The sequence below is a fragment of the Oryza sativa genome, chromosome 11 (genome assembly GCF_034140825.1).
Source record: "Oryza sativa Japonica Group chromosome 11, ASM3414082v1".
Lineage (NCBI taxonomy): Eukaryota > Viridiplantae > Streptophyta > Magnoliopsida > Poales > Poaceae > Oryza > Oryza sativa.
In genome coordinates this window covers 1,297,064-1,318,246 of record NC_089045.1, presented here as the reverse complement: position 1 = coordinate 1,318,246, position 21,183 = coordinate 1,297,064, and the positions used below count along the sequence as shown (strand labels likewise).

General features: G+C 42.5%; 1 protein-coding gene across 1 annotated transcript; it reads right to left on the bottom strand.

Annotated features, from left to right (window-relative positions):
* Window positions 1–2,610: 2,610 nt before the first annotated feature.
* Window positions 2,611–4,494, bottom strand: LOC4349650 (NAC domain-containing protein 45-like). The gene is made up of 3 exons (NM_001423140.1): window positions 4,125–4,494; window positions 3,634–3,959; window positions 2,611–3,501 (listed from the first exon to the last, which is right to left on the bottom strand). Exons 1-3 carry the CDS (start codon window positions 4,318–4,320, stop codon window positions 2,944–2,946), a joined length of 1,080 nt encoding a protein of 359 aa, NP_001410069.1. The 5' UTR covers window positions 4,321–4,494; the 3' UTR covers window positions 2,611–2,943.
* Window positions 4,495–21,183: the final 16,689 nt, after the last annotated feature.

Sequence of the window (21,183 nt, the reverse complement as noted above, 5' to 3'; positions counted from 1 at the left end):
AATTTAAATTTTTATTATGGGACGGAGCGAGCGAGTACATCGCCAGATAATTCTATCTGTTTACATAAATTAACGGGAGATAATTAATGGGTGGACAATAACTTCCTAAAGCAGTACCTTTTTAACCAAATCATCATCTATGTAATCATGCTAATCATTGAAAAATAAGATGTCAATAATTAAGATGATTGCTATAATGTTTTGTTACGGATCAGATGATAAACATTACGTCATCCGTACACATGGAGCACTAGTGAGATGAAGGCATATATACAATCCAAAAGCAATTCTCCTTTGCGTGCTCTGACGAAACTGTTTCTTGTTCTTGTTTTTCTTGACCAACACCCTCTACAAATGCTGCCACTTGTTCAGACTTCAGATACGTCGAACTACTAAATTCTAGAAATACTCTCTTTAGGTTGCTAAATACACATGTACGGCAACGAGATCTCCTTGCTACTACTGTCCATTACAATCTATTTACTACTCTTTAATTAGCGGTTGAAACCGATTTTGCTGAAAGTAATTTTGGTCAGACTGCAACGCTTGAGATTTCCAATTGTCGGCAACAACGACAGCATGTTGGCCCATAGATAGGTTGCCACATAAGTGCTTGTTTGCATGGTTCTTGGGGGTCATGCATGGCATGCAACTCTCAGTCTCAGCTGCATGCAAGCGAGAAAGATACTCGAGAGTTGCAACTTTACAATCAATGGACAGGCATATCATCTTTAATTTTAAAACTGAAGGTACTATGTAGCTAGCACTTGGGAGTAAAGAAACTCCATTTTGTGATGTGATGCTGAAAAGATCATGTATCCATCTGAATTTAAGATGAAAAAAATGATGCATAATTTATTATATGCATTGTTCTTTGTTGGATGGTTCCTGAGTCCAAAAACTGCAATATGGCACAGCAGAAACCTTGCTTGCACCTGATTTTTAGGCAGGAAAGATGCCCAGATGCAGGTTGAAACGTACTCATATAGTCATATACTCCCTCCTTCCCTAAATGTTTGACACCGTTAACTTTTTTAAACATGTTTGACCATTCGTCTTATTCAAAAACTTTTGTGAAATGTGTAAAACTATATGTATACATAAAAGTATATTTAACAATAAATCAAATGATAGGAAAAGAATTAATAATTACTTAAATTTTTTGAATAATACGAACGGTCAAACATTTAAAAAAAAGTCAACAGCGTCAAACATTTTGAGATGGAGGGAGTATAATTCTAATCTTACTTTCTTTTTGCATTTTACAGTGCAGACAAGCTGGATCCCAAATCCATGGCTGGCCTGAAAACTTATCAGTTACTACTGCATTATTGGTTACATCTCAGCTAGCAGCCGGTAACTGCACCTCAATCTTCAGGTTTATTCATCGAGGCATTATTACTAAGTTATATGAGTTCTATAATTTTTGTAACAAACCGACACAAGAAGATGTCAATTTGAATAAAAGAGAGTTTTGTCACAACCCCAGCTCTAAGGGCAGGGATTTCAATTTCGGTTTGAAATTTCTGAAATTTCGATAATTTCCCTCCCCTCCGGCGAGCAAATATCTTGTCCGAATTTTTCGAACATTTTCATTTTTATGGATTGGTCAAAATTTATTCAAAATTTATTAAATTTTCAAACAATTTCAGGCAAAAAAAGGGTTCTGAAATTCCCCCAAAAAAAATGGAATTTTGGTTACACCAAAATTTTTCGGTGAAAACCGAAAGTAAAAACCCTGCCTAAGGGTAGGAAATTAAGGTCTGTACACACCATATGATGGGTTCCATATACTCAAGGCACAAAGAATTAATTGGCTCCATGTAAACACATTATGCACAATATTTTTTCTTTACTGAAGAAGGAACAAAATGTCAAAAGCTGAGTAAGCAGCGCTAGCATCTAGGTGTAGAAAATCCGTGTCCGTTTCCTAATTCAGAGCTGCCATATACAGATCCAACAATAATTAAACATGGTCATATATAATTAATTCAGAGCAGCCAGATACAAAAGATTATTCATGTCGTTGCTATCGATCCTGACATTGGTTACTAGCTAGCAGCTGGCTTGTATATATTTCGATTATTCTCTTAGCTAGGTATACATAGATACTACGCCGTTTTCGTGGTTAACTTCTCCAAAGCCAACTAGCTTATTAGTGTATATCACATGACAATATGACATCACCACATGGCCTTGCATGCGCCGTCCAACTTATACAGCGAACTGGCTGCACGTGATTATCTGACAGTCAATTTATTCTGACAGTGCTTAGCTAGCTTGCACCAAGCTGTAGTGCTGTGCTTGCTAGCTGTGTTAACCTCAAGGCCACACTCCTAACTTGTGTAGCAAGCTTACATACAAGACAAGATTAGGAAAAGGAAAAGGGTAATAAACTGATTGTGCTTTCTGCTTTGCACCTGATAAATACTCTCTCACTCTTGTTCATTCCTTTGCACCACTTCTTTTGATTGGCACCAGTCTAATCCAACCAATGTTGCAATTTACTCCATGAAGAAATAAGTGACATGTACCATGGTACAAAATGCAGCATGTGCACAAAAGCAAAATATATACGATCACAATAAAGAACAAACAGAAGAAGTCTCATCCACAAATGCCACCAAATTAAAGGCTAGAGTATTATATAGCAAGTTCCAAAAATATGTGCCGCAAGAGAACATCTATCAATCAGCATTACCAGCAAGAAACTCACGAAGCAAAATGTCATGATCTTTGTACAGAAGACCAAAACTAAACAACAAAGCAATCAACAAAATTGCACGAATGTATAGCTATATAGTATATTCCTAATAATTCGATGACCAAACGACCATGCAAAGTATCCAGGCACATGCTCAATTCAGTAGTGCCGTAGCTAGCCGATCGAGCACCAAAAATTCTCAGCACGTAATTAAGCAGCAGCAGCAGCAGCACTAGCTATTACGATGAGTCCCATAGATAAGCATCATCTAACTTGTACTGCGGCATGCCAAGAGGATTTGGGAGACGAATGACATCTCGTAGGGCTTTCACCATTGCTGCCTGGTGCTGCAAGCTGTAGCTGCTTCCAATTCCATGGACTCCTCCTTCAGCTACAGGAGGAGGTGGAGGCATATTATTCCAAGAGGAGACATTGCTGCTGCTGATGCTTTTGTTGATCAAGCTGCAGTAGTTTGGCTGCTGCTGGAAGCTACCAGCACTAGCAGTACCAGTCGTCGTCGTACTTGCACCGTAGTTGGCAGCGACGACGGAATTGGACATGTTGGGCGGCGCCGACAAGATGTTGGCAGCTGATGAGTTGCTGAAGTAGATGCTGGGGTCGATGATGGAGTCGAGCTGGAACAAGTCGTCGTCGTCGTCGCCGGCTTCGACGGAGCTGCCGTTGTTGGGTGTTCCGGCAGAGTACTGATCAACAGCTGCAGCCTGTGCCTGCTGCTTGTTGATGGCTTCGCGATCGTCTCCCTTCTTGTGGAATACCTTGCACACAACCCACTCATCCTTGACCCCCCCAAAATGTCAGAACAGGTCACAATTTGTGTCAAGTTCAAGATAATTAAACATCTAGCTAGCTAGCTAATTAAGCAAGTAATTAATTAAGCTGCGTGAAACGAAATAATATAATGTGAATACCTTGAGGTTGAGACGAAGGTTCGGGTTGTCGTTGTGGAGGTTGGCGTGGAGACGGAACTCGTGCATCACCCAGTTGGTCTTGGTGCCCTTGGGAGCTCTCCCCATGTAGAACACAAGCGTCTTCTTCATCCCAACCAGCTGCTTATTATTCTTGTTGTTGCTGCTGCCTCCATAGCTGGTAGGCTGCAGGTTGAAGATCTCCCTGTCCTTGCCGGTGGCCTTCCAGTATCCCTCCTTGGTGGCTCGGTTGGTTCGCATCCCCGTCGGGTATTTCATGTCCTTGTGGCTGAAGAAGTACCATTCTTTCTCCCCCATCTTCGCCTTGCCTTCAATTCAAATTAATTTGTATCAATAATCAGATTCATACATGAACAAACAAATTAACATCAAGAGCCAAGCAATTGTGCATCTACATCTCTACAGCTATCTAGTCTAGACTCTAGAGAGAAGAAGAGAATTAAGGATGTAAGCATATGAGACTTGAGGCTTACTTGGGAGATCCCATGGCTCGCACTTGTTGAGGTCGACCTCGCCGATTGGCAAGGAGGTGAAGCTAGGGTTGAGGAATTTCTGCAGGAGGTAGCTCAAGATTACCTCCGCATCTGTGGGATGGAATCTGAAGCCTGGAGGCAAGAACAAGCTGCCATCTTGCTCTAATTTCACAAGGGATGTACTAGTCTCCACCATGCTTGCTAGCTAGCTTGAAGCTCACTGCTGATCGAGCAAGCAGAAGCACTAGTAGAGAGGAGAGGAGGAGATAGCTTGGTGGCACAAGCAACAAAGGTGGAGACGACGCGCGATGGATGAGAAATGGAACAGAAATGAAGGGGATAAAGGTATAATGGAAAGCAAGAGAAGGCAGCGAGTTTATTTATAAAGCTTTGAGACCCTTTCCCTGGTTTTGAGGTTGCTAGCAAGGAAGCCCACAAAAATCTTGGTTAGCAAGGAAGACAATTCCTCACTCGGTTTCATTATGATAAAGAAATGGATGTACTATGATTAAGTGCGGCTCTTGCCATATGAAGAATATCATGTCCGTCAAATTAATCGGATTTATACAAGTTGAGCTTAATTACATCCACATCTATCTTATAGTCGAATTATTATTATATTTTTCTTCTATAATCCTCAATCTGTTTTGCCAGCTAGTGCTGATGACAGCGACGGCTAGGAACCGACCTAAAGAGAAACCAACCGTCGTCCATAAGGCTTCTATGGTACGATAAGGCGCCACTTGACTTCTTTATTTTCATGTATAGTGCTGACAAAGATACAAATCACTGTTCTCATCTGCTAATGGCAATAATTTTTTTCTTTCCTTTTCTCATCCAGCTGGGAAAATTCAGCTAGGCGCTTGTCTATTCTTCTTTGATATTTTTACTGTTGAGTTTGTGCAGGTCATTCCTCAATTTCAAGGAAAAAAAACTTTACAGGTCTTAGTTTCAGAAGTTTATATGTATGACTGTTTCGGGCTGCAATTGCCGTCATCATGTTGATTATATATTAACTGTACTACTGCTGGTAATTTCTTGGTAATTGGTCATCTTGATCTGTTTTTACAAATTACTAATTACATTTAGCGCCTAGTCAGATCCCACTATATATGTACACGTACTATACAGGTAGCAGTGCATGAGCTGGGCGTGCCAGATGCATGTGTTTTCTAACCTGTTATTGTTCTTGCGACGACGTCGGTGCAGCTAGTTAGCTAGTACGAACTCTGCTTAATATAAGTGTCAACTGCGTATTAAGTGCATTTAGTTAGGCCCAAAGTTAGTTTAACAGTTGAACGAAACATACATGCAGCAGCAATACATATTTGACTGTTGGTCTTAATTGCCAGCAACGTGTGTATATATATTAGGCCATTCTGTACAGTACTCCTATTCGTACATGCATATGGTCAAAGAAACAGTCTGCATCGATCATGAAAAATATATAATGACGGCTGTTCATACTTCATACCTTCAGGGTTCAGGCTGCAGGCATATATACAGCTAGCATGCATGGAAGTCTCTACTATCCAAGTTGGATCAGCTCTTAGACCATGCGAGAGCAATTAAGCTACTACTTCCTCCGTTTCATGATGTAAGTCATTCTAACATTTCCCATATTCATATTGATGTTAATGAATATAGATAGATATATATGTCTAAATTCAATAACATCAATATAAATGTGGGAAATACTAGAATGACTTATATTTTGAAACGGAGGGAGTATATAACATGTGCTAATATATATCTGTGCACATGTGTACATATATATGCCTTAATTTCCAGAGCACACAAAATGTGTGGTCCACTTTATCTGTTCGGCCGGGCAGGGGCGCATGCATGCAAGTTGGATTTGGAGGCCGGGCGGATCGAGTTGAAATTAACTTGCTAGCTAGCTAGCTCCATTTGTTGACCGGCGACTCATATAATTAGGTAAACTCATCTGCTCCACATGTACGGCTCCTCAAAAGAGTACTCTATATTATATTTTTCCTTTGAAAAAAAATGGTACTACTAATTGGTTCTATGAAAAGGTAGAATTTATATTTCATGATACTCAAAATTTATAATCTTTCTTTGCTACACACCTAAGAAGGTCCATTGGATAGCATGGGAGAAGATTACTAGTCCGAAAAGTCATGGAGGATTGGGATTTAGGGATATGAAATGTTTCAACCAAGCCTTACTAGCTCGTCAGGCATGGAGATTGATTGCTACGCCAGAGAGTCTATGTGCAAGGGTTTTGAAAGCCAAATACTTTCCAAATGGATGCTTGCTCGACACTGCCTTCCCGTTAGTCTCGTCGCCGACCTGGAAAGGCATTGAACACGGCTTGGAACTAGTAAAGCAAAGAATAATTTGGAGGGTTGGAAATGGTGATAACATCAAGATCTGGAGACACAAATGGGTGGCACATGATGACCGGCTTATAACTCTGAAAAAGAGGGTGAGGAATAGATTAATGTATGTTAAAGATCTAATGGATGCAGGCTCCAGAAGCTGGAATGAGAATTTGATCCGCAATGTAATGCACAAGGAAGATGCTGACGAGGTTTTAAAGATTAGGCTGTCCAATCAACAACCTGAAAATTTCCCTGCTTGGCATCTGGAAAAAACAGGGTTATTTACTGTAAAGAGTGCTTACATGTTGGCCTGGAACCTATCTAAAAATGCTGTGGAGGCATCTTCAAGCACAGCAACATCAGGGGAAAGGAAACTATGGTTGGCTCTGTGGAAGACAAAGGTACAGGCTAAAATCAAGATTTTTGCCTGGAAGTTAGCACTTGACAGGTTACCAACTTGGGTAAACAAGTGCAGGAGAAAAATTGAAAGACAAAGTATCTGCCAAATTTGCGGATCAGCTGAGGAGGATGGTTTTCATGCAACGGTTGAATGCACAAAAGCAAAAGCACTTAGAGAGGCTATCAGAGAGGTTTGGCGATTACCTCCTGAAAACAAGCTTGCTAGAACTGGACAGGATTGGCTACTGTTGTTCTTGGATGGAGCTGATGAAGTTGAGAGAGCGCATACGTAATGTATGCTTTGGCGTGCATGGCATCTTCGAAATGAGATGGTACATGGTGCTGATTCCAGTCCTATATCTGTCTCTATCAACTTCTTGGTTAATTATGAAGCATGTCTGTTGCCTGTCCGACAACAGATTGATGACAAGAAGGGCAAGCGACCAATGTTTGAGGAACTGACAGAAAAAGTGCATGCCAGTGCTGTGCAAATTGCATGCATGGGAACCTCCACCGGAAGGTGTGGCTAAGGTAAACATTGATGCTGGATTCAGGAAGGAGACGGGTGATGCTTGTGCTGGAATAATTGTCAGAGATTGCAGGGGCCTGGTTCTTCTTGCAGCTTGTAAGAAGCTTCCAAGATGCAGCTCTGCTACCCAGGCTGAAGCTTTGGCTTGCCTGGAGGGCGTTCGGTTGGCGATTAACTGGATACATATGCCAATAATACTTGAATCTGACAATGCCGATGTCGTTGCTGGACTGAATATAACACAAGCGTCAAGAGCAGAATGGGGAGGTATAATTGCCGAGATAAGAGTGGCAATGCAATGCTTGCTGCAGGTGTGTAGCGCCCGTTCCGTCGTGGCGCCTAGCGGGAAAATTCTCTCTTAAAAACCCTAATTGCGAAATCCGTTTCCTTGCTTGTTGCCTAGTGTCCGTGCCATCTCAGATCTCAAATCCCCGATCTATCGCCAAGTTCAATCCCGAATCCAAATCCTTCCCAAGTCAAATCCCTCCGTAAAAGTCTATTTTGCCTCCCTCGGGTTCGATGGGCCGAATCCCTCTCGGCCCATCTCCCCCTCCCTCCCCAGGCTCTCTCTCTCTCTCTCTCTCTCTCTCCCCGCTCTGCCGTGAGCCGCGCCGAGCCCTCCCTCCGCCCTCCGCCTTCGCTGCCGCTTCCCGCCGACGCCGCCGAAATCACCGCGCCGCCCGTTGCTTCCCGCGCGCGTGCGCCGTGATGGCCAACCGGCCAGTCGCCGCCGCTGTCAGTGCCTGCCGCGCCTGCCCCGCGTCTGCCGCCCGTGTCGCCGCTCCGTTCCAAACCGCCCCGCCGTCATCGCCGTAGTCATCGACTCGGCCCCGCCTCTCCCCGCGCGTGCCTCCAATGGACGGAGGCAGAGCTCCCCCCTTGCCGCGTCGCCCTCTCTCCCTCCTCCTTTTCCCCAAAGTGGCAAGGGGGCAAGCCCCCTTTTCCTCCTCCCTTTTTCCCTTTTCTCTTCCCCGCCGGCGTCATCCGCCTCTGTCGCCGTTTTGGCCGCAAGCGCCGAGCGCCAGCTCGCGCCTTGACCACCCAAGGTCGGTTTCCAAACTGACATTGCCGCCCTATAAGCCCAGGCGCCCTCCTTCCCTTCTCCTCTCGTTTGTCCCACCGCCTCCACTCCGTTGCCGCCGCTCGCTGTGTGCTCGCCGCCGTCGCCGCCCGTGCTCCGTAGCACCCGCTCGTCGCCGGCCTCGCTCGGCGTAGCTCCGCCCAATCCGACGCTAGCAACGGATTCCTGTAGCCGCGTAGATGCTCTCATCGCCGGGAATCGGCCCCTCGTGACCTCGTCGCCGTTTCCCCCTTTTCTCTTCGCCGGTTGCCGCCGCCACAATCCGCCGCCGACGGACTCCCTCTGGCGAATCCGAGCAGTTGGCTCGTCTCCCCTCGTCCTGTGCAACATCCCGGTATGCTCGCCTTCGCCTGTATCACCATGGTTCGCTCCGCCGCTCGCCGCTGTCGTCCGCCGTCCGTTCCGGCCGGCGTCGTCGTCTACCTCCCGCCGGCCCGCGTGGCAGCCACGTAGGCGCCACGTCAGCGCCACCTCGGCCGCGACCGGGTCAAGCAGACCCCGGTCCACCGTTTCCCTTCGCCCCCTCGCGCGCGCGGTCCACCGCGAGCCGTGAGGCTGCGCGTGGGCCCGCCGCACCGCGTCCTCCGCGAACCGCGCGCATGCACCGCGCCTCCCTCCCCAAACCCTAGCACGCCCCGCGTGCACCTCGCTCACGGTGAGCCGAGTCGCCGACAAGCGGGTCCCACCCGGGACCACGCGGGATGGACCCAGCCCACCGGCTCCCTCTCTCCCCTCCCCACCCGCGCGCGCGTCTTGTGCCGGCCGGCCCATTAAGCTCGGCCGAGCCGCCCCTTTCTCTCGGGCCGCGCCCTAGCCGCCCGAGGAAAGTCTAATTTCCCTCCCTCCTTCTTTTCTTTTCTTTTCTTTTTCAAAAAGGATTTAAATAAATCCTTTTTCCTTTAGACCAAAAATCCAATAATCTTAGAAATTCAATATCTTCCCAACCGTAAGTCCGTTTGACTCCGTTCAACTTCTAAAATCCCTCAAATCTCAAGATCAATCTAATGGCACGCTTAGAGGTCAATAATAGGGCTTTATTTTCGCCGTTTGCTGTGTTGTCCCGTTTCGCGTGTAGTTTCAGAGCCCGAAGACCCGCAGTGCGAGGATTTCGAGGATCAAGCTCAAGATCTCGAGCGAGGCAAGCCACCTTTGAACATCTTGAGCCTATATTTGAACTTAATTATGCTGCTTGAAAAATATTATGCATTGATAGGATTGCACTTAATCTGCTTGTCCCGTCTGCAAGGCAGATTGGCGGACCTACCTAACTTGTTGCATTTGACCCTTCCATTGTAATTGTTATACCATGTTCCCTTGTAACCACCTAGTTGCGCCTCGGTAATCGTGCACTCTGTACGAGTATCGATGGTCGCCTTCAAACTTAAAATCTGAGAAACATCTTGGGTAAAACTTGGGTTTTACAGAAGACTTGGAAAAACCCGACACCTGGGTCGGTGCTTGCGAACTAAATGAATTTCCAAAATCGCGGACCGGGGAACGTACCGGGTGTACGGTTTCCCGCTCTTGCACTTAAGGACCGTTTCCTTGGAATTTCATCCGAACATAAGACAAGTGCGACCACATGGGTGGAATGGGACACCCCTGGCTGAGTAACTAGCTTATCGGGGGAGCCATGATGCTAAGAGACATGTGGATTCGCCGGGGTGGTGTCGGGGAGGACCCCTGGGCTTCCTGGCACAGTATGGTCTGGGACCTAATCTAGTGTTGGTCTGGGACCCCTCTCGTTGGCATATTGTGAACCTGTGTCGGCTTTCGAAATGCCTTGTCATGAAAGCCTTAAGGTCTCTAGTCGTGGCCGTTCTGCATGGGCTGGATGATCCGGGTTAGTAATGTCGTGTGGGTAAAGTGTACCCCCTCTGCAGAGGTTATTAAACTGTTCGAACAGCCGTGCCCACGGTCATGGGCGGATGTGAGGTGATTCCTAGCGTAGTTTTGTTTGACTACTGCCTTGTGAAATTTGCTGTTGTGGAATGGGTTTGATGTTTGGAAAATCTGCGGCTGATGGGATCGGCCAGGCCCGGGTGGCCGTTTGAAAGCTGTTGGCCGGGTGCCAATCTTAATCAATTCAAAAGACTGATACATTGCACATACTCCGACCGGACGAGACGCACTGTCTCCTCCGTGTCGTTTGAGAAGCATTCACTTAGTTGTTTCAGAAAAGAGTTTAAATAAAATTTATTGCAAAAAAAGGGCCTTTCCTTGAAGCCTACATTAAACACTTATTTCCCATGGCTTGCTGAGTACTCCTGTACTCACCCTTGCTCTATATAAATAATCCCCCCCAAGTTGCTGAAGAAGATAAAGCGGATCCCGCTGACGAGGAGTTCTTCCAGGAGCAAGTCGGCTACGATGAGTTCTAGGGTTTCGGCCTAGTTCCCAAGTCGCGCCTGTGATGTGTGGTCCAAGTCTTGGCTTCCGCTTCCCTTTTGTAATGCAGTTGTGAGCTCGGGATCTGTCCGCAGCCCAACATGACTATACTCCTACTCTATAATAAAGAGACCACTGTTGCTGTGATATTCTGTCTCCCTGTGATACCAGCACTGTTTCCTGGGACTGGTATCGATTAACAGGTTAATTTGGAGCGTCACGGGTTAGTCCCGCTCGGGGCTACTTCGGGGCGTTACAAGGTGCAAGTGCACAAAGTGAAGAGAGATTCAAATAGGATAGCTCATATGTTAGCTCAGATGGTTATGACCTCAGGAGTTGAAGCGGAGTGGAGGTTATGCGCTTCGGCTGAAATTCTAGAGCTGTTAAATCATGAACGTAATCCTATGTTTTGTCATTAATAAAATCTCTCTTTACGGTAAAAAAAATGTACATGGCTAAAAACACCATTAAAATGATAATTTGATGGAGGACACAATGACTATTATTTTATTATTTCTAAAAGAAATGAATAGAGAAACATTTAGAAAAAAAAAATCTTACCTGTAGAGCTAGCAGCTTGTATAACAGTCTGGCAAGTGGCAACGATCACATCCAAGGCGGTGGCAATGGTCACAAATAGCAGTGAGAGCAGACCGCCGCTTTCTTCACCTATGACTTATTCCCCAACGAATTAATTCATCTCTATCCAGTGTCGATGCCACCTGTTTCCGCAGCTCCATTGACGCCACACTCGCTGCTTCAGCACTCTCGTGGCTGCATCCGCTGCTTGTGGCAGACAGTTGTCTCCGGTGCCACTCACCATCGGTCGTCGCCGTTACCGTAGACGTCGTGGTCACCGCTACTATTCCTAGGGTTTTGGGAAGGGCATCCAACGTCGAGACAAAGTGGTGGCTTGGGTCAGGTTTAGTTGAACCAGATCCAACTAGATACATGTCACTGGCCTGAAGGGCATTTATGTTCGTTTGGGCTTTTTCTCTCTTTGTTTGGTCAAAAATGATAAAATAGTGATTGCAATGCATCCTCCAAAAAAATACTAGTTTGTTTTTCTCTCCAGCTGTGTCATATTTTTTATGTGTCGAGCAATGAAGCAAATTTTCCATATCAAATTACTTTCTCTGTCCGAAAATTCTGGTCATTGTACCATCCCGAAGCTGTCCAAAAAAAAAGATATCGTTTTATCAATTCAAATGTTTGAATCCGCTAATGATGGCTTTGAACAGTAACTCTACCACGTGTCCCTGAGTTGTGGAAGTATGGCAACCATAAAATATCTCTGGAACCTTCTTGGGGGATGCATGTACACTTAATTAAATAAAATGATAACTGAATCAAATGAACGAGGGTAACTTGATTATTTTTGTTGCTCACTAATTTGGGTCAGAAATCTTAAAGCGTCAAGAATTTCGGGATGGAGGAAGTAAATGGTTCTCCTACCAATCTTTCTCCCCAGTAGACGACTGTACAATGCAACATTTTTCAGTTGTACTTGGATTTTGTCCATGTGCAAATTAGAGAATAGAAAAAATAATAATACAAAATTAAAGTACATAGTTATGTGAGTCTAAAACATCATTGAATTTTGGAATCATTGATTTAGAAATGATCGATAAATCCAAAGTGTAGAACAGATCATCGTATAAAGCTGTCTCATGCCGTCAAGCGTGTCCAGTTAACCTTCATAAATCATGCAAAATGCAGGTCGTCGTCGTCTTTCTGCATGCATGCGCCTTCTCTCTCCATGCCAAAACCAAACTCTGATGATCAAGATTCAGTCAAGACTCAAGAGACCCGCATTAAATCCACGCACACAGCTAGGCGAGTGAAGATTAGTGAAAAGAAATCAATTATCAATTTCGCTAAATAACTGTTTCTAACATTTCAGATGGAAAATTGAAAACCACATTACTGTACTCCAATAACATTTCAGGATAATTTGGCCAGTATTCTGGAATTTCAGTTATCCGTTGAATAATGTGCAGTGACCTAGCTAGCTATATATCCAATCCGTAGATTAATTATTTCCCGATGTACAATGTACTGGACAGAGAAGCTTGATCCGAAAACTAACTGAACAGTTTTGACCCTTGAAAAAGAGTTACAGCGCTAAGCTAGCTAGCTACTTTGGAGAATTGAAATATATGGAATATTTGGCATTGTAGCCCGTATATACTTTCTGTGAACTGGACAGCTGGCTCATCTGAGATCCAACACGTCATCAGCTGCACGGCAAGATGTATGGCGTTGGATAGATGCAAGAAAAAGTATTCCATACCTAGCTGTATTACACAGTTCCCAAAAAAATAAAAAAAAGTACTCCCTCCGTCCATTATAAAAAAATAAGTTTTCGTGTTCAACGTTTAACCGTATGTCTCATTTGAAAAATTTGTAAAAAAATTTTAAAAGCTAAGTCATGTATAAAGTACTATTCATATTTTATCATCTAATAACAATAAAAATAATAATCATAAAAATATTTTAAATAAGATGGATGATTAAAATTAGGTACTAAAACCCACAACTGCGCTTATTGTGGGACGGAGGGAGTACTACACTAGTTAATGAAGAACCCCATGAATTTATCTTCTTTTCTTTCAAAACGTAGCAGTATATACACATGAATCTGACTGTATTATTTTAACAAAGCTAAATATAATAATATATAACTGTGGTAGTATATTGAGACATTGAAGAAAATGATAATTCTGAAATGTGTTTAAGGAATTTCTGGCCCAGCTCAGGAGTTTATCTTTCAACTGACTGCGCCTCGAAGTAATTAACGTTAATAAACTCTGGGACTTGGGCTTTTTGCCTCATACAGGGCCTGTTCACTTTGATATTATTTTCAACCTTACCAAATTTTGGTAAAGCTGTCAAAAAGTAGCTATATTTAGTTTGCTGCTAAATTTTGATAACTATATAAGAAATCCTGCCAAAATTTTGGTAAGTTATCAAAATTTTAGCAAATGCCAAAATTTTGGTAATGTCAAAATTTAGTAAGGTTTTTTTTATCAAAGTGAATAGGCCCATAGTTTTATGGCCCAGTTTGCTATCCCAACTAAATGTCACACCCTGAAAATTTGACCAACAAAAATCAAAAACTCCAAAAATATGGGCCTTCAAAAAACTTTTTAACTAAATTGCATCATGCCGATTTGGTTCGACTATTTTATTGGATTTTGATTTCGGAGTTCATAGATCACAAATAAAGGAAAATTAATTAGGAATTAACCCTGAAATTAGATTGGTTAAAGAAATAAATAAGTTATAATCTAAAATAAAGATTATGTGAGGATAGAAATAAATAAAATATTATCGCGGCCATATTTGTATCAATTAGATTTAAATGCAATGGGATAAGAATTAACTCTAATTAAATTCAAGTAAATTACATAAAAATAAAATATGGGATAAATTAATCTAGAGTGAATCTATTGGTTGGAACAACACGAATATTGAGTAAGTTCATTTATGCAAAATTTAGAATTTATAGAATCAAATTTATATAAGAAATAGGCTAAAAAGGGGTTTAATGGAAAAAAATCACTATTCATCGGCCGCCAGGTGTTCGATCGCGTTCCCTAGCCCTAACCCCTCCGCTGCCGCCCGTCGCGTCGCCGCCTCGCGCCTCGCGCTACTGCCGCGCCACGTCGTCGTCGCATCGCCGTCGCCGTCGCGCCGAGCCCCGCGCCGTGCCGCCCGCCCGTCGCCATCGCCGCCGCTGCCGCGTGTCGTCGCCGCCACTGTCGCGCGATGTCACCGTCGCCATCGCTGTCGCGTCACCTCGCGCCCCGTGCCACGCCGCCCACCGTCACGTCGCCGCTGCCGCCCGTCGCGTCGCCCCGAGCCCTGTGCCACCGCCTCGCGCCCCGTGCCGCCGCTGCCGCGCCGTCGACGTCGCCATCCCGTCGCGCCGTCGCGTCGCCGCGCGCTGTCGCCATCGCCGCCGCCGTGCCGCGCCGCCGTCGCGTCACCCGCCCTCCCCTCTCTCCCCTCTCCCCCTTATCTTTCCCCCTCTTCCCTATAAAAGCTCCACTTCTCCCCTCTGCTCACTCCATTCCCTCCTCCTCTCCTCTACCCACTCCACCGCGCCGCCGCCTTCGCGCCGCCGCGCCGCCGCATTTGAGCCGCCGCGCCGCTGCCCTCAGTGACGCCGCACCGCGCCGGGTGCCGTGTCGCCTGCGTCGCCGTCACCGTCGTCGCCGCCACCACCGCCGCTGTCGGTAGGCCGCCGCCCCCCCTTCTCGCTTCGCCGCCGTTGCCGCCGGGGAGCGCAGCCGAGAGGGAGAGGGAGAAAGAGAGGAGCCGGAGAGAGAGAGAGAAAGAAAGAAAAAGAAAGAGAGGGAGAAAAAGAAAGAAAAAAAAAAGAGAAAAGGAGAGAAAAAGAGAGAAAAAGAGAGAAAAAGAAAAGGAGAATAAATAGGAATTTGAGGGAGATTAAGAAGTTTAGAAATTTTAAAATAATTAGAATTTAATTATAGATTAATTATAGTCTAGAATTGTAAAATATTAATATAATTATAGATTATTTTCGGTAATCTCTGTAAGTGATCGATTCGCGGTAGGAATTTAGATTTATTTAAGAAATAAATAATTATGTTGAATTCTTAGGAATGTACTTCTAAATCACAAAATGATTTGGGTTGAATGACCCTAAAATTGGAATAGCGTAGTTTCGTAAACTTTGTAGTCAACATAGAAAGTTCGATTCGCGTTCGACTTCTATTTTAGTTTATTCGGATTTTACTTGAATTCTAATTGAATTCAAATCATTTCGTCGCACGTAATTTTAGAGTCCGAGGGAGTTGTGGATCCGAACGAAGGTCAAGACCCGCAAGACTTCGAGCAAGGCAAGTCATCACTATTCCTTGATCATGTTGATCCCAATTGCGAAATTGTTTTGTTTACAAATAAAATTGCATGCAATAATAAGCATCCTACTTGTGATTATGCCATGCCTTATTGTTTACCCTTATTCCTTCGTAACCATGTTTACGTATGAGTCCCTAGTCAATTATGACAATTGCTTAGAAATGCTATTCTAGAATCATGCACACTCATATTTATCAAATGCTATATGCTCGGGCAATTACCTTTGAGAAGGTAATTGAGATGCGGCATGTGGAGACATGAGCGCCGCATTGCCATGATAATGATGACATGATTTGTGAAAGTAGGAATGAAATTAAACACTTGTTTTAGACTGGGGCGGACGGTGGATTTGGGTGGTATCTGGAAAATGCTACACTACTGGAGAAACGACTATTAACGACCGGAAATTTGGTCGTTAAAAGTCCAAATGTGGTCGTTAAAGGTCATTAACGACTACAGAAGTGTGGTCGTCAGTGGTCGTTAAAGGCTTTGTCGTTAATAGTATTAACGACCGACCGATTTTTTTCCAGTCGTTAATTTTATTAACGACGGTGTTCTTCTGCCATCGTTGTTTTCATTAACGACGGTGATATCCTGCCATCGTTAATCTCATTAACGACCGTGATAATATGCCATCGTTTTTCATTTTTCTTTGAACGACCGTGCTTTTCCGTCGTCGCTATTTTTATTAACGACCGTGAAACTATACCATTGTTATTTTATAGACTACCGAGAAACTGTAGCCTCCTAATTTTTTTAGTGACCATGATAATGCATCATATAATTATTCACGATGGCATAATGTGTTACCATTAGCAATACATCAATAACACTCACGGATCAGTTTAAACAACCACACCTTGTAATATATTGATTCCCACATTTGTCTAACAGCACAACGAATATAACATTGAGTTGTCCTGTAGCAGCCACGTGTTTACTCGGTGCAAATACAAAATAATAATGTTCACTGCATCCAACTAGATAAATTATTCAGACAGCACCAACATGATGCCTAATTAAACAATCACTAGAACTTATGGTGAACAAAATTTCAATCTGAAATTGGAATTGCAATGGACTATTCCTTCATGTTTTACGAGGAATCAACCCTTCATCAGCAGGTACCATCTTCATTTGCATCATAGTCATCTCTTTCACTGTGGATCCTGCCATGAGCACATATATATTAGATACGCAAGTTAATGAGTACTATATTTCACATATCATATATGAAAGTCATTTTAGGTGCATGAATTTACCTCTCATGACGTCTTTGTGAGCCAGTGTCACTTCTATTTTCACAGTTAGCATAATAGTCTCTCCTCATCTCAGCCCATTCATTCTGCATTTGATTTACAGACTCAACAACCTGACTATTTTCTTCTCGAAGCATTTTGTTTTCCCTCTCTGTTGCTCGAAGTCTAGCATGCAATTCAGCTTTGCTAAGTGCTGGGCCTCGTACATCTCTTGCTTTGACACCACCACCAAATCCAATTAAATGATCACGCCGCTTATTACCGTTGTAACATTTATCCATAACTTCAACATTGGAGAGATTAGGATCTGAACTAACTACATCCACAAGTTCTGCCTGAAATGAACCAATAATAGTGTTGGACAAATGCTACTGTCAATACCAACTAGAAACCATAATGAAACTATGCATTATCTAAGAGGCATTCACAGGATAGTTATTCTGCACAAAACCTGAATCTTACATGCATCCTAGAAGATTCAACATCCACCAAAGTGTCTCCCTTCTTGCGAGTCTCAAAGAATAACTCATCCAAAGTTGGTGGTCTGTTTTCCTTTCCTCCCTATTCGAGCAGAGAAATGTATATAGTAGAAAACAAGTGTGATTTAATGAAAAATTATGTACATAATTCTTTTATTTATACCATATTGTAGATTATCTCTCTGAAGGGTTTGCTTCCAGTGCGATGAGGCATTTTTAAGCCTGCTCTGTTCCGAGAGTTTCTAAGGCTCATTGCCTGTATTTAGTTAACAAACGGACTCATTTTGGGCAAATATAAGTCAAGTAAAATGCATAGAACATACTGGAAAGAGAGGGGACATCATCACTTACAATAAAATCTTTGCTATAAAAATGCTCCTGGACAAGCCATTGCCAATCAGATGGGTCAAAATCCTTTGGCTTATTTTTTATAGCCTGCTGCATAGTTTTTGCTGGTTTCACAAAATGTCGATGCAAATCTCCACGCCAGTTAATCCAAAGAGACTTGGCATGTTCCATTATCTCATCTTTGTATACATCAATTTTAATATCTGGATCTTCATTTTCAAACTTGTCCTGCAAAATTATAAAAACAAATGATTCAGTGCAAGCATAGTTTTATTGAAAACAAGAGAGAACATTTCATAGGAAGATAGATGCGTACCGTAATCGAGGCAAATATGTGTTCCTGCTCTGTGTTACTAATGTCTGACCATTTCTTCACTTTGACCGGAGTAATGTTCCGATCACGAACAATTCTACCCAGATGACGTGAAAAACTATTCGAAAGAGCACGATTGTTGTAAAACTCAACTTTAATTTTTTGGTTCTCCTTGAGTTTGGCAACTTCCTTACATTTGTTCTTGCCACGGCCCTTGTGCTGAACCATTTTAGTACCTGGCAAATTAGATAAACATAAAAATATGAACTCTAGATATGAATTAAACAAATGATAGTTGAATTATCGTGCATACCATTTTGTAAGGTACCATTCAAACTCTGCACCTGGACTCGTTCAATTACATCTTGCTCAGTATCTAACAGATATGTCAAGAAAACAACTATTATAGTAAATTTATTTATTGAATGGAAAAACTTGTATTGAATGTTTTAATATACCTTGTTCTGTATCTTGCAAATTAGGTTGAGTAGAACGTCTTCTCTTTGCAGTAAGGATACTGTTATGTGCATCATCCGAAGCATGGGATCCATTATTGCTATTACTAATATCTACATGACACAACAAATTGATACGAGGACAAAATAAGTAACTTAACAATATTTCATTTTGTTACTAGTTTACTCCTTGAGACGATGCAGTCCTCACATTTGTTTTTGCCACAGCTACTGCGCTTAACTGATTGAGAACCTAAAACAATTGAAAAACAAATTATACTAAGTACTTTATGTAGAAAATAAAATAAATTCTTGTCGTACCATCACTTGGAGCACGTGAATTAGTTTGCGGACGAAGTCTTCTTTTAGCAGCTTGATTACTATTATGTACGCCATCCTCTTCGGTGGTATCATCATTTGCATCGCCCATGTCTACAATACATGTTAATGCTGTTGATATAAAAATATATATGGCATAAGTAGAGTAGATATTGAGAGGGGAATATTCTAACTTTTGGAATTGTTATATTCCCTAGCTCTCCGAAGCCATGTGTCTATTGACTCTTCGTCTGAATCATCCTCCTCTCCTAAGAAAACAAGAAATTAGTTTTAATAAGCATACTAGCTAGCTATTTGTTCAATATTATCAGCAAAGAAGCATATTAATTCTATTGTTACTTGGTAAATATTATTTAATTTTGAATATACATTCATGAAGGATAATTACTAGGTTGTGGCACAGCAGTGTGTTTCTGGTACTTTAGATTGCTCTGCCTTACATAGACAGGCTTGCTCTTTCCTTCTTGCACAATAGCTGTAGCTGACACCATGTTCTCTGGTGACCCAAATAAATCATCAGCTGTTGAAGGTGCTGTCCGTCTTGCAACTTATTGCTGAAGTAGTCCAGGACTAATGAACTTCGAGTTGTTGTTCTGCAGTGCAGACACTCTATTTCTTCCATACCTTCCAGAAATCATCACAACAACATACAAGGCTACACTAGTGTTAAAATAATTAACAATTGTTATCTGATAGCGATCAAAAGATAAAATAAAATGTTTATGTTGTATCAATAAAATTTGAAATGATAAAAGGAAATTATCATTATTATGGATCAATATAATTGTCAGATAAGAACACAGAAGGACTGCGAATGTTCCATCTTTATGCAAACAAGGAATGTAAGGACAAGCATCATCATGGTTTTCTCTTTCTTTTTAGTGATGCTGAGGGAGAATCATCTAGTATGTCTTCTTCATTGCCATCATCTTGCTCAACTTCAGTGCTTTCATCATCTGATTCTCCTGCTGGTACTTGGTAAGTGTCACGTGGTTGCATTTTCTCAATCAAGTGCCAACCTTTGATCTGATTGTCTTTCACAAAAAATACTTGAGCAGCTTGACTAGCTAAAACAAATGGCTCGTCTGTTTGAAGCAACCGCTGTAGGTTAACACTAGTAAGCCCATATTTATCTATCCGTATTCCACGGTCTTTATTAAATACATCAACCCAGTTGCAGCGAAATAACGGCACCCTCCTTCCACCTAAGTACTGAATCTCAAGTATTTCTGTCAAAACTCCATAATATTCCACATCATCACCAAGAACCATCACACCACTGTTTTGTGTACACCTGCGGCTGTCCCGTCTTTCTGTGCGATATCTGAACCCATTCATGTCATATCCAGTAAAGCATGTTATATTCTTCAGCGGACCACGTGACAATGACAAAAGGTCTTCCATGACCTCACTCTTATCATGCTGGTGCTGCTGATATATCTACAGGGCAAAAAGATTAAAAAAAATAACATCAACAAATATACATATTTGAAACGGTTTATTCCATATATGTAATTATATAAATATTACCTTCTCTTTAAACCAGTTGATGAATTTTTTGTTCCATGTTGAGGTAAATTGTACCATTGAAGAACCCTCTGTACTGTTGCAGTACTCACTGCAACATTTTAAATTAGAAATTACATAAGCTTGTGAAATGAATCGTAAGAAACATGACATAAATAAGTGCCATTTTTATCAAGGGATACCTGATATATGCTTGGACTTCATCGCAATTCCGCAGAATATAAATATGAGCTTGTTCTGATTCAAGCATATCAAGATCTCGAGTTTTACGAGAACCAATGGGCCTTCCAGCACAGGAGAAGATTGATAAATTAAATTTGTTACCAATAGATGTGTCATGTATTCTTCCTGGACGATTGTGTTTTGTCTCGACATCATCCAAGTACCTAGAGCTTAATGTCATAAACTCATCTGCAATGTATCCCTCAGCAATTGAACCCTCTGGGCGAGCCATATTCCGAACTAGTGATTTTAGGCAGTGAATTTGTCTCTCAAATAAATACATCCATCGATAGATGGTTGGTCCACCAATTAGAGCTTCTCTAGCCAAATGAACAGGCAAATGCATCATGACATCAAAGAAGGATGGTGGAAATTCCTTTTCAAGCTTACAAAGAATTACTGGTATTTGAGCATCCATTTCTTCAAGCTGTTCAACTGACAATGCCTTCGAATTTAATTTCTTAAAGAACTGGGATAGCTCC

Coding starts and splice junctions, on each gene's coding strand:
- LOC4349650 (NM_001423140.1), bottom strand. CDS start 4,320: ATGGTGGAGACTAGTACATCCCTTGTGAAATTAGAGCAAGATGGCAGC. Junction 3,960..4,124: donor CGAGCCATGGGATCTCCCAA/GTAAGCCTCAAG, acceptor TTTGAATTGAAG/GCAAGGCGAAGATGGGGGAG. Junction 3,502..3,633: donor ACCTTCGTCTCAACCTCAAG/GTATTCACATTA, acceptor GGGGGGGTCAAG/GATGAGTGGGTTGTGTGCAA.